This window comes from Pelodiscus sinensis, chromosome 1 (genome assembly GCF_049634645.1).
Source record: "Pelodiscus sinensis isolate JC-2024 chromosome 1, ASM4963464v1, whole genome shotgun sequence".
Classification (NCBI taxonomy): Eukaryota; Metazoa; Chordata; order Testudines; family Trionychidae; genus Pelodiscus; species Pelodiscus sinensis.
This window is the reverse complement of record NC_134711.1, coordinates 298899416-298912967: the sequence shown is the minus strand read 5'-3', so window position 1 is coordinate 298912967 and position 13552 is coordinate 298899416. Positions and strand designations below refer to the sequence as shown.

General features: G+C 39.1%; 1 protein-coding gene across 1 annotated transcript in view; it reads right to left on the bottom strand.

Moving 5' to 3' along the window:
* Window positions 1-303: 303 nt before the first annotated feature.
* UBL3 (ubiquitin like 3) overlaps window positions 304-13552 on the bottom strand; it is an 82348-nt gene continuing 69099 nt past the window's right edge. Inside the window, exons 3-5 of the mRNA XM_006125304.4 lie at window positions 12236-12322; window positions 2373-2450; window positions 304-2045 (exon numbers count right to left, since the gene is read on the bottom strand). Coding sequence (XP_006125366.1) covers window positions 1993-2045; window positions 2373-2450; window positions 12236-12322 — 218 coding nt within the window. The 3' untranslated portion in view covers window positions 304-1992. The remainder of the gene's footprint in view (window positions 2046-2372; window positions 2451-12235; window positions 12323-13552) is intronic.

The following is a 13552-nucleotide window of genomic DNA, read 5'->3' as shown; positions in this document are numbered from 1 at the left end:
CATAAATCATACTTCATCTCGTTTTTTCTTGTATTACATGGTAGATCCTTTTCTCATATGATCTCTCACTCCTTTTTATCTCTGTGAGGCAGGGTGTCTTCCACGTTTGAACAACCAAGGAAATTCAAGAAAAAATGATGTTGAACTCAGACTAAAACCAAGAATTATTCTATAATCAGTCTTATAAACAGTTATTTTTTCCAATCATAGAGGAACTAGGTTTGACACTTCACTTTTCATGACTGTGAAAATACATTTAAACCAATTATAGACCCAATCATTAATCTTAGATCACCACCAAAACGCACTACAATATTCTTTTATTTAGTTTACAGAAGAATCTATCAGTACAGGTTGCAGAAAGAAAATGTTTAGTGCTATTTACAATTTGTTTTAAAACTCTGCTCTATACAAATTTAATTCTGATCAGTATGAACAATATTTTTGTAGGCCTATGGCATATAAAGCATTTAATCAAAGCAGTAACAGTGGATAAAATAACCTGATTACAGTTTAATGATGCTGACCATTTGGGGGGAAAAACAATTACACAGAACACCTGTAAGGGCTGTGAACACTTAAAGTACAGAATACGATGTCAACCTGCGACTCTTTTTTTAAGGCTAATGCTATTTATATGGAATATTGTTCTATTATGCTACACGCCAATCTATATTTAAGTTCTATAGTTATGCATTTTATAAGATTTTTATTAAATATATTCTACACTTATTTGTAATTTCATCCAGGAAGAATTCTTCCCGAGTGAAAAAATATAAAATCTTTTATATTTTTACAGGTTTAGATGAAACTAGCTCATGCTTTAGTGCTGTGCAAATTTCTTTAGCATATCAATCTTTAAATTATTGATACGAAATAAAAGAATGGCATCCTTTTTTAATTATGTATGCCTTTAAAAATCGGCTTCTGATTTTAATATAATTGCAAGCACTAATACCAAATGCGGATTACATAAAGAAACAAAACTAGTACTATGGCAGAGGTTTTTTCTTTTCTTTTTTTTTTTTTTAACTTTAATAATTCTTTTGAAGTCTCTAATGAATAAGCATGACATTGGACACCGAGATACAGAAGAATAAGAATTACTCAAAAACATCAATTGCTGATATTCAAATACATAAAATTGATTAGTAAATGAGGTCTTCTAATATTTATGCACAATAATAAAAGCCTATGAACTACAGGAAATTACCCCTCCCATATTAAGGCTAGGAAATGCACTCTCTGCACTTGTTTGTGCTGTATGAACAAGCACTCAACTAACATAGGAGAAAAAAGAGTGCATATAATAATGAAAAATATCAGTTTCAACAGCCCTCTACAGAGTGCTTTTAAATTACAGGCACATTGTTTGTTTGTTGCAGTGAAAATATATATAGCCAGGCTCGGTTTAGTTAGTATTCTGTGCCAGTTCGGCCACCAAGGTTGACTTGGTAGAATTGACTTCAGTTTTCCCTTTGAGTTGGCCATTACTGAGCATTTTGTAATTACGGATTCTATTTTTCAGTGTTATATTATATATTGTAGATTATTTCTAGGTGTCTCAAATATCATTAGGGATGGCCAATGAGAAACATACTGTCAACTGTTTTTAGTGCAAACTGCATCTAGAAAGCTTGCTTGATTAGTTCCGGTTAATGAAGATTTTTTTTGTGGCAGCAAAATGATTTCTGCTGTGGAAGAGGACACATTAACTTTTTTCTGGAGATTGAATGCATTCAAAAACTGATGTATCATAAGATTATTCAACAAGAAAAAATAGAAATAAAATCATAATGCAATTGTTCGCAGATCTCTCTCCTTTTAAAAAAAAGAGTATAGTGTGACAGTGTTTATGTAATATTTCAGTTCCATGGATTTACAGACAGGCTCTTCCTAAACGTGTCTGAAGCAAGGTTGGGCCTCTTCTATTCCAGCAGCATGAAAGACAAAGACTATATTACACAACACTTAGCAAGTAAAGCAGACAGTTTACAGGATCACACAGCAATTGCTCTCTCCAGTTTTTTCACGGTTCCTCTGACCTATGGAACAATGAAAAGAAGATTTGCTTGCAAGTCATTTATAAAACATTTAGTTGGGAGGCGGGAGAGTGGGAATAACTATTAACAATACAAGAACTATGTAAAAATTTTATCTTGTGCAACTTTATAAGCTCCAGAGAATACTAAAATATTACTAAGATATATCAGAAATAAACTTTTTATTTTACTGTGTTCAAAAACATATGGTTGCTTGCTTGATAAGAACTATTCATAAACCATGAAGACATTCCTCCTTTCAAAGCCATGACATTTTTGAACATGTGCCTATGCAACTGAAGTTGGAAACTCATCGATTGCTTAGCCTACCTTGAGAGTTTGGCTCTGGCAATGTCTCTCTAGCCACCAAATGCATCACTGTTGTCTTGCCAAAAGGAAGTTTTAATGCTGTGGGGAAAACAGAATGATTTATTAATACACTAACTCACTAATAAAACAAGCCATATATAGTTAACCGGATTAGCTTTTTTCACTGCTTCCTACTTCTTACTTCAAAATTCATATTGCTTATTTACCAATCCTACAAGGAAGTTTAGTGTAAAAGCTACTGTTTGTCACTGTGAGGATGATAAAGTTGTGTGGCCTGACTGCTCTTTTCAACTTTAATGGGAGCAGAAATGATCAATTATGCCCTGATTCAGGAACTTGCTTAATTTTAAAAATTTGATTAGGCCTATGTGACCCACTTAAACCACAAAATAAACATTTACACTCAAGGAATTGAGCAGCACATTAAAGCGTGCATTACCAGAAGCTTAACATCTTTCCAATTATCTTGAAAAGTTAATAATCCAAATCTCTGCTGATGTGACATGATATTTATAAATAATTTAATGGAATACAACCTCTCATTGCAATGCCTCACATTTTGACACTGAACACTGTTACATCAGTAATTTATGAGAATAGTGTCTCTCCAGAAATGTAATGCTATTTAAAACATGATCTCTAAGACCAAGTGTTTTCTTTAATATGGTCATGACCCTGTATTATTAAACTTGAACACATTTTAAAACTCTAATTTTGTTTTCACAATGCAGTCCATTTTGCAGTAAAACTGGACTGGTCAGCTTCATATTCAGGTTTTTATGAAATAACATAATATTGTATTTAGATTTTCAACACTCTAGAGTTTTAATAAATATTCCACTATAATCTCACTTATTAGGGGAAAAAACACCAAAACCCATAAAAGCATTTATAATCTATTCATATTAGGTTTGGCATACACTTTTAAAATGCTCCCCTCAAGGCTTCTATGTTCTGGACAACAGCTTCTAGACAGCATTTGTTCAGGGTGGTTATTTGTAAAACTTTCACACCTTACTAGAGCTTCATTTTCTCCTGAGGTTTTACATTTTCCACTATAAATAAGGAGAAAAATATTTTCCACTGCATGATTGACTAAAATAATCAGGAAATATCCTCAGCAGTAGATGAACAAGCTAAGTTTCTCTTTAGGAGTTCAAGTTACTTCCTCACTCCCCTTAGTATTTGTGCCCAAATACATAACCACCACCACTTGAAGCAGAATCTTAGCCTCTAATGAACAGGTCAAAACTTTCAATTTCACCTCACAGTCCACCATCTGTATTTAGAAACAATCCATCCCACAGTAAAGTCTTGACTATACTAAAAGGAAAATTGCCACTGCTGCAATCAATCTTCTGGAGTCCGATTCAGCAAATCTAGTTAAGTACTCCTCCTTTTGTGAGGAATAAGGGAAATCAACGGGAGCATTTGCTCCCATTGGCCTCTCGCTGTGGGGATGCCACCAAGTTTGGCTTAAGGTAAGCTTTTTTTGTAGCTGGAGCTGCATATCTTAAGGCGAGCTGCCGGGTGTAGTGTAGACCTGGCCTAACTAGGGAAGAAAGATGGAGAAGGAGAATCCGAATAATCTCTTTTCCATTTCAATCAGTTTATTGCAGACCTAAGAATCAGATATAAAACTAAACCTAGTATTCACTGGTCAGAAGCACTAGATCCCTAGTTTAGATGAACTAATGTAATTAATTTAATTTTAAGGAGCTAAACATTTTCTTTGTAAACATTTTTATTGTAAAACAGACAGTTATATTCTGGAAAGACAGACACACTGAAACACTTTTGAAATACTATTAACATTTGTACTTTCCAGAGAATAAGCTATGTGGTAAACTAAATCTGAATGTTTCAGGAGTAGCTGTTTTAGTCTGTAACTTTAAAAACAACGAGTAGTCCTCTGGCACCTTAGAGACTAACAAAAATATGTATAGTATTATCATGAGCTTTCATGCTCATCTGAGGAAATGGGTTTTGTCCACAAAACCTCATGATACTATATATTTTTGTTAATCTCCAACGTGCCACGGGACTACTCATTTTAAAATCTGAATGGTACTTTTTTACCCTATGGAAGCTGCTTGTTATAGTTCTAAGTCTGAAAGGAATAAATATTTTGAGTCTTTGATAAAAATGATAACTCTATAGAAGCCATATTAACAAGTTAAAGAAGAAAAGTCCTTTATATTTAGTTTATGTGACATAACATGCATGTGCAGTAGCTGTCTCGTTTTTCGTTAACCGTATATGGGGCACGATCCCCCTTCTGTTTTTTCTCTACTGTGTAATTTTGATTACCAACTCCAAAATAGAGGGGAGGAGGATGAGTAGTGGAACATTCACAGGGACACACATCTCGAAGAACCGTCCTTACCGTGAAGTTAAGTAACTACTACTACTTAGAGAGATGTCCCCATGGGTGCTCTACATTAGGTGACTGTAGGGCAACGCCCTGATGGAGGGGGGCTTTGGAGAGATGGGTTGCACCAGAGAAGAGAGGACTGCCCGACCTACAGTAGTGGTAGGAATTGGATCTGATGCAATAGCATAGTGGTTAGCAAAGGTGTGGTCTAATAACCACATGGCAGCCCTACAAATGTTAGCTAGAAATGTCGTGGATGTCACCATGGCTCTTGTGGAATGTGCTGCGACGTGGAGAGAAGATTGCTTATTCTGCATGGAGTAATGCTGTATGCACGATGATATCCTCCTGGCAATGCACTGTAAGGTGACTGGTTGGCCTTTGGAGCGCTCTTCAATGGGTAGGAAGAGCCTATCCAGGTAAAAGGCAAGTGCCCTCCCAACATCCAATGTGTAAGAAGGCCTCTAAAGGCGTCGTTATGAGGTTTAGATAGATGTATTAGCTCATTAACATGAAAGGCAGAAACTACTTTCACCAGGAATTTAGGATAAGGTCGTAGAATGATTTTATCCTTCATAAATACTGTGAAGGGAGGATCTATCATGAGTGCTGCTATTTCTCCCACTCTTCTTGCTGAAGCTATTGCAATGAGGAAGGACACTTTTGCTGATAGATGAAGAAGGGAACAGGAGGTGAAAGGTTCGAAAGGAGGTCTCATTGGAGCCTTCAGGACCAGGTTTAGATCCCAGGGTGACGTTGGTTCATGTATGATTTGGTATACTTTGAATAGACCAGTTAAAAATTGTTTGGTTGTACGGTGTGAAAAGATGGAAAAATATCTATTGGGTCACAAAACACAGTGATGGCAGAGATGGACTTTTATAGAACTGAATGATAGGCCAGATTCCTTGAGATGTAAGAGACACTCAAGAATGGACAAAATGTTAGAGGTAGATGGGGAGGTAATCTGTCTGGTCTTGCACCAAATGGAGAAGCGTTTCTATTTATGTAGGTAAAGTACATCTGGTGGAAGGTTGACAGCTATTCAGAGGGTTGTTTTAATCGTTCTGTGCAAGAGCGTTCAGGATGGTGACACCATGAAGTAACCAGGTTTTGAGGTAAAACCGCTGGGGCTGGGATGGACCAGACCACTCTGTTGCTGCACTAATAGATCTGGCTGGTTCAGAAGGAGTTAAGGGCTGCATAATGCAAGTCAAAGGACGTAGGGGAACCACGTTTGCCTGGGCCACACTGAGACAATCAAGATCCAAAAAAATCTGATCTCGTTGGATTTTTTGGACCAGTCAACTGATGTGTGGTAGAGGTGGAAAGGCATAGAGGAAGTGCCTCAACCATGTCGTCAAGAAGGCATATCTGAGTGATCCTTTCCCCATGCCTGCTCTGGAACAGAAGTGGTGACATTTGTGATTCTTCCGCAGAGCGAACAGGCTGATGTCTGGAAATCCCCACTTGAAGAAGACTGCTTCAATGACTGTTGGGTGAATTTGCCACTCGTGTTGTTGGGAAAAGATGCAGCAGAGGTGGTCTGCCATTGTATTCTGGTTGCCTGATAGGTATGATGTTCTGGTGAATACACCAGTTCCAGAATGTTACCGCCTACATGCACTGAGGAAGTGTTTGCAGATGGGTTCCATTTGCCTTGAATTGTAAGATGTCCCAGGTGAGCCCTCACAGCCTAATCTGGTAGCATCCGTGAGATGGTGGATCTTGGTGAAAGGGTATGCCCTGCATGATGTCGCATAACTCCAACCACTACTTGAGGGATAGCAGAACATGTGGTGGTAGTGAGATCCTTTTGTGTAATGGGTCTCAGGATGGTCTGTATACTGTGGTGAGCCAGGCCTGAAGGCAGCGCATGTGGAGTCTGGCATATTTAACCACATATATGATAGAGGCCATATGACCCAGGATTTGTAAACAAGGCTTGATAATGGTAAAGGGACTGAATTTGAGCATAAAAATAAGTGTCCTCAGAGTCTCGAATCTGTGTTGTGGTAGGGTGGCTCTTGCTGATATTGCATCTAAATGAGTCCTTATCAACTCAAGCATCTGGTTGGGAACAAGAGTGGATTTTTGGTAGTTTATCTATAACCCCATAACATGAAAGAGCGATATTGTTGCCTGCAACATGATTTGTGTATCTTTGCGGATTGGTTCTTTGACTAGGCAATTGTCAAGGTATGGAAAAATTATCACCCCATGACACAAGAATATAAGAACGGCCATACTGGATCAGTCCAAAGGTCCATCTAGCTCAGTATCCCGTCTTCCAACAGTGGCCAATGACAGATGCCCCAGAGGGGTGAAGAGAACAGGGAATCATCAGGTGATCCCTCTCCTATCATCCATTTCCAGCCTCTGACAAACAAAGGCTAGGGACACCATTCCTATCCATCGTGGTTAATAGCCATTGATGGACCTAATCTCCATGAATGTATGTAGTTCTTTTTTGAACCCTGTTAAAGACCTAGTTTTCACAACATTCTCTGGCAAGAAGTTCCACTGGTTGATTGTACATTACATGAAGAAAAACTTCCTTTTGTTTTAAACCTGCTCCCTATTAATTTCATTTGGTGACCCTTAGTTCTTATATTATAGGATCAAGTAAATAATTTTCCTTATTCACTTTTTCCACATCAGTCATGATTTTATAGACCTCTGTCATTTCCCTCCCCCCACTCCGCCCCTTAGTCTCCTCTTTTCTAAGATGAAAAGTACCAGTCTTTTTAATCTCTTTTCATATGGAACCAGTTCCTAGCCCTTAATCATTTTTGTTGCCTTTTTTTTTTCCTTATCCAATACCAATATCTCCTTTTGGAGATGAGAAAACCACATCTGTAAGCAGTATTCAAGATGTGGGCATACCATGGTTGTCTATAGGGGCAATAAGATATTCGGTGTCTTTTTCTCTATCCCTTTTTAGTGATTCCTAACATTCATTGTTTTTTTTGATTGCTGCTGCACATTGAGTTGATATTTTCAGAGAACTATACACAACGACTCCAAAATTTCTCTCTCTCTCTCGTAGTAATAGCTAAATTAGTCCCCATCATATTGTATGTATAGTTGTGATTATGTTTTCCAATGTGCATTACTTTACATTTATCGACATTAAATTTCATTTACCATTCTGTTGCCCAATCTCTTAGGGTATGTCTACACTAGCCCCTTAGTTCGATCTAGGGAGGCTAATGAGGGCGACCGAAATTGCAAACAAAGTGTGGGATATAAATATCCCATGCTTCATTAGCATGTTCCCGGCTGGTCAACATTTTAGAAATTGACTAGCCCGAAGTAACTGCCCGCATCTACACGTGGCAGTGAAATGGGATTCTGAATTAAAGCCCTAACTCGAATTAGCTGGTAAACCTCAATTGCAGGAGGTTATTTTGCTATTACTTTTTGAGTTTTTGGCTGGCTGTTCTTCAAACTCCTTTTTGGCTTTTCTTATTATATTTTTACATTTAATTTGACACAGTGTATGCTCCTTTCTATTTTCCTTACTAAGAAGTAACTTCCACTTTTTAAATGATGCCTTTTTCTGTCTCACTGCTTCTTTTTTACTTGGTTAAACAGCCACAGTGGCACTTTTTTGTTTTTTTTTTTACTGTGTTTTTTAATTTGAGGTATACATTTAAGTTAGGCCTCTATTATGATATCTCTGAAAAGTTCCCATGCAGCTTGCAGAGATTTTACTTTTGTGTCTGTACATTTTAATTTCTGTTTAACTAACGTCCTCATTTTTGTGTAGTTCCCCTTTCTGAAATTAAATGCCACAGTGGCACTCAAGTGTTTTTCCCCCCACAAGAATGTTAATTAAATTTTATTACATTATGGTTACTTTTTCCAAATGGTCCAGTTATATTTACCTCTTGCACCAGACCCTGCTCTCCGTTTAGGACTAAATCAAGAATTGCCTCTCCCCTTGTGGGTTCCAGAACCAGCTGCTCCAAAAAGCAGTCATTTAAGGTATCAAGAAATGTTCTCTCTGATGTTGGAGATGTACTGCGAATACTGCAGGTTTCTGAGAAAACGCTGGGAGCTGTGGAAAGGCCAAAGGGAAGGACACAATATGGGTAATGATTAAGGATGTTAAGGACTAGTTGACTATCTGATAAGCAAATGCTTATTGGATAGTCGAATCGTCCCCCTCCTCCCTCGCCTCTGATAGAGGCAGCAAAATGGGAAGGAAGAGGAGGTACTTCAAAGTGGCAGTGCCGCAAGGAGCCAGTACCCAGGCTCTGTGCGGCACTGCCTCTTTGAAACACTGTGGTGGTGTTTCGAAGGGGGTGTGAGTGTGCTGCACGGCTGATCCTTGGTTCAGTGATGCGTGTCTGATGTCCATTGCTTCCTGGAGTGAAGTACGGGCTATGGTCTGACCCGTATCAATTATGGCCTAGAGTTGGGGTCTTATTTTCTGGTAGATGTTCCAACAGGTCCTGCAATTTAGTACAATTGATGTGGTCATAAAAAGCCAGGAGGGCTAAGTAATTAGCCACCCTGAGCTGTAATGTGGCTGAAGAGCGGATGTTATGTCCTAGAAGCTCTAGATGTTTATGGTCCTTATCTTGCAGCATAGAGCGGAACTGAGGTAGTTTCACTCTATGGTGGATCGCATCAACTATCAGCAAATTCAGGGATGGATGAAAAAAAAAAACGAAGTCCATACCTTTCATTGGGACAAAATATTTTCTATCAACCCTTTTGTTAGTGGGGGGGTGTGTGTGTGTGTGGTGGTGGTGGTGGTGGTGGAGAATGATGCCGGTGTCTGCCAGATAACATCTGCTGGTTTCAAAATAGCCTCATCCATGGGAAGAGCTATCTTTGTTGTAGCAGAGGGTTGTAGAATCCTCAGTAGCTTATATTGTTTTTCCTACACTTCTTGCAAATCAACGTCCTGAGGCGAAGCTACTCTCAAAGAGGTCTTGGGATTGTTTGATGTCATCTGTCGGTGTAGATGTCTGCAGGATCACTGCCTTGTCCGGGAAGGAAGAGGAGTTATGAAGAGGGGATTGGTCCTCTGGTTCAGCAGGATCAACCTCTTCTAACTCCAGAGACTCATCTTCTGGTGCCTCAGATGTCATGGTGATGGTCTGGGTGCTGACCATGCTCGTGTGGTTGGGCAGTGTGATGTTGGCTGTAGGGGGCCCAAGTTTGTCATGGTGCCCAGTATGGTGGATAAGATGGTGGCAGGTAAGGCCATGCAGATTGGTACCAATTAATTGACGGTGGTCTGTATGAGGATATGGACAGTGGTGGTCCCATATAGATCTACAGTTTGTTGGTGATGAATGTTGTGAGGAAAAGCAGCTACACTGGTCATCCACTCCAGCCTCACTATCATATGTGGAAAGCGCTGAAGATCTAGGTGACAGAGGGGTGATGCTGGTGGGGGAATGGTCAGTACAATGCAGAGAGATCTGTGGTGCAGGAGTCTGTGCATCCGTATCATGGAGGAAGTATATTGGTGCTGATGACTTCTTCGGTGTAGAAAACTTAGGTGCTGATCTCATAGTAACCGATGCTAAGGAGGAATCAGCTCTCGGTGATGGAGAGTGGGTTGGTGTGGACTGGGGTGCCGAAGGAAGTGGCATGGGTAGCTGTAGGCACCGGGGACTGTGTGGTGGTATGGCGCAGTGCCGTGTCTTTGGTGATTATGAGGTCGTCTTCTGTGTCAGCTTCAATAGAGCCTTCCTCAGCATGGAGGGCTTCCATGCCACGTGCTGGAGGTGCCCAGCTTATCGCCTTATCGGTGCTTATTTTTGATGCAGTTGGCTCTGGAGATAGAGATTTAGCCGACAATGTACTCTTCTTACGAGAGTCCTTACTGGAAAAGGAGGAAGAGGCTCATCTCTTTGTTGCTGTACTAGGCTGAGCCTTTTCTTTAACTCTGGTGGAAGCAATGTCCTCCATGCTAGTCTTGAGAGACTTCTCCCATAGATAGGATTGGAGGGGAAGCTCTCTATCATGTCTGGTCTGTGCCATCGTGCTACTGCAGTATGAGCATTTGGCAGGAATATGCTGCTCACTAAGACAGCAGATGCATGAGGAGTGGCCATCTGATATGGGCCTGGCCTCCCAACATGTGACAAACCACTTGAATCCTGGAAATCCGAACATTGTAATAGCAGACTGAGAATGCTTTCCTTGCTCCATGAGTTTGCTTTTGTTGTTGTTTGGAAAAAGGAAACTGAGGGAGGATAGAAAGGGTAAGGGAAAGGGTTGTTTGTTTACCCAAATTGAAAGAAAGGAAAAAAAAATTAGAGGGCAATGTGAGAAGGAAAAAAGAGGAAAGCTGAAGAAAGAGGGTTAATAATGCAATATTAATCTTTTTTTAGGAGAAGACTGCTGGACTGCTAAGGGCTCTGTTTGCTGCCAGAGACGGAAGAGAAGGAACTGAGGGGGGATTTCATCATACACACAGCTAACTGACAAATGGCATGTGAGGTGGCTACTGTGCATGTGCCATGTGTCCAGATCCTGCTAAGAAAATTCTCCGATTGGTAGGCACTGGGATGCACGGACACCTAATGTGGAGCACCCACAGGACATCACTCGAAGAGGAACAACGTCATTCCTGGTTTACCTTTAACTTCAAGATAGCTATATTCCATTCTCAACTCCCTGTCATATTCATAATTATCAACAGCAAAAACAGAAGCAATTTGTATAAAGCAAGAACAGGCCTATTAGCTCAATTGTCAGATTTGGTAACAGCAACCAAAAAAGTTGCATTTTGTTTACACATTAATTTTACTTAAAATTCAGATGGCTGCCACCACCTATGAAAGGAAATACCATTAATGACAATCTTTCGGTACTTCATCTCTGATAAATAAAAATATAAATCAACAAAATATATCAAACTCTACAAAATATAACAAGACAACATGACACAAGGGGGCACGATTGAGCTGTATTTCCTCACCATACAAAGTGAAGCCATTTACTTTTGTTCTCACATAACTATACCATTGTGTCCTTGGGATAGAGCTAGATAGCAAATATATTTCTCCTAATTCTAATTCACAGAGTGTCTTTCTTCATTACACTAAGTTCCACAGTATTGTTTAACCAATCATAATCTTTATCCAGCATTTTAATATACTTAGAGATTTCTGAAATAGTTTACAATATAAATGCAGTATAAAGAACAGAATAAAATCATCCTTTTTGCATTAAAAGCCAATAAAGATAGCATAACTATTCCTTATCTGTATGTGAGAAAAGATTTAATTTACCCAGGGATATACACCATAGTCTAACACCTGCTTCTAAAAGCATAGCAAAATATAAAAGTAACACAATATCCCATATTATGCTGAAGTAGAACTGGGCAGAAACTATGTTGTGATCTTGATGGCTAGAGAGGGCTTTACTTAAATGAGAATTCACTGCATTTTAAATAAATATACACTCTGCTTGGGGAGAAAGTTGCTAAATTATATTACCCAAGTTATTTCATTACCTCCTAGTGTCACATTGCCATGAAGAAACCGTCCTTGATAAATAAGCCGCAGAATATTTGGACTGCTGACCTGCTCTTCTTCCCAATCTGAAAAAGAAGACAACGACTTTGTCAGAAACATCCCAGTATCTGCATCTTTTATTTCCCACCCACCTCGGTGGGAAAACAGGACAATTCCAGTACTGGCAGGACAGTGTAGCCTGATGCTCACAGGAAAGGATCTGGAGGTAAGACCCCTAATTTCTGTTCCTAACTTCACCAAACTTGGGCAATAACTACTTTGTGCCTCACTTTATTTCTGCAAAGTGAGCAGAAAAACAAACTATTTCACAGATGGTTTGTGAAGCTTGATTAATGGTTACAAGTTCTTACACAAAATATTTTTAAATGGACGATGAAGACGACACTTCCTGTTCCCACTCAATATCCATCTGGTTCATTCAATTCCATTTTCCTTCAATTGCAAGGAGATTCTCAATCTCTCTGCTCTCCAACATTCAACTAGCTGAGTTCAGCCTCAGTCCAGTACTGATAAATAGCCACGTATAGAGTAGGGACACATCTGCTTACTGATTTAAAATGATTTTCAAATCTGAGAACTAAAGTGCTCCTCTCTGTGGCTCTCTTGGCAGTGTTGAATGAGATTAAATTTAGCTAGCTGAATTTTCAGAAGACATAATGAACTGCACATATCCTGAAATTCCTGGAAAAGCTGAATGGTAAGCGCCTGATCGTGAAAGAATAGATACATATTGATATATTTCAGGAAACTTCTCATAGCACAGTCTGTACAAATTTATGAACCACAAATTAGCTGTAACAATCAATGCATTTTACCATGAAGTTTTTTAGCTTAAGTAAATAATGTGTAAGATTAGATGATCACTACTTATTCCCGATTTGAATATTGACAAACTTCAAACACGTGAATCTGCATTAAGTTTTAGAGTAAATATTGCAAAACATTAACAAAATTATTTAGTTTAAATCTGCTCTTTCAGAATGACGTCTTCCATTTCTTGGCTGACCAGGTATCTGATACTAACTGTTCACAAATCTGCTTTTGCTCTGTTTCATTGATTGCAATGTTTATATAGCAAACATGAATATTCAAAAAGAGATAGTAGAAGCCAACTGGTATCCCCAGAGTATGCAATGGATACAATGGGCAGAGAAGGAGAGAAAATAAAACAAGTGTCAGAAAATGTTTTTTAAACGTTATGGAAAGCATATGACCAGCATCTGGTAGAAAATGCATGAAGTATGAAACAGGTTGGTCCTCTGTGGTCTGGGACACTCTGGTTCAGCAACATCCGT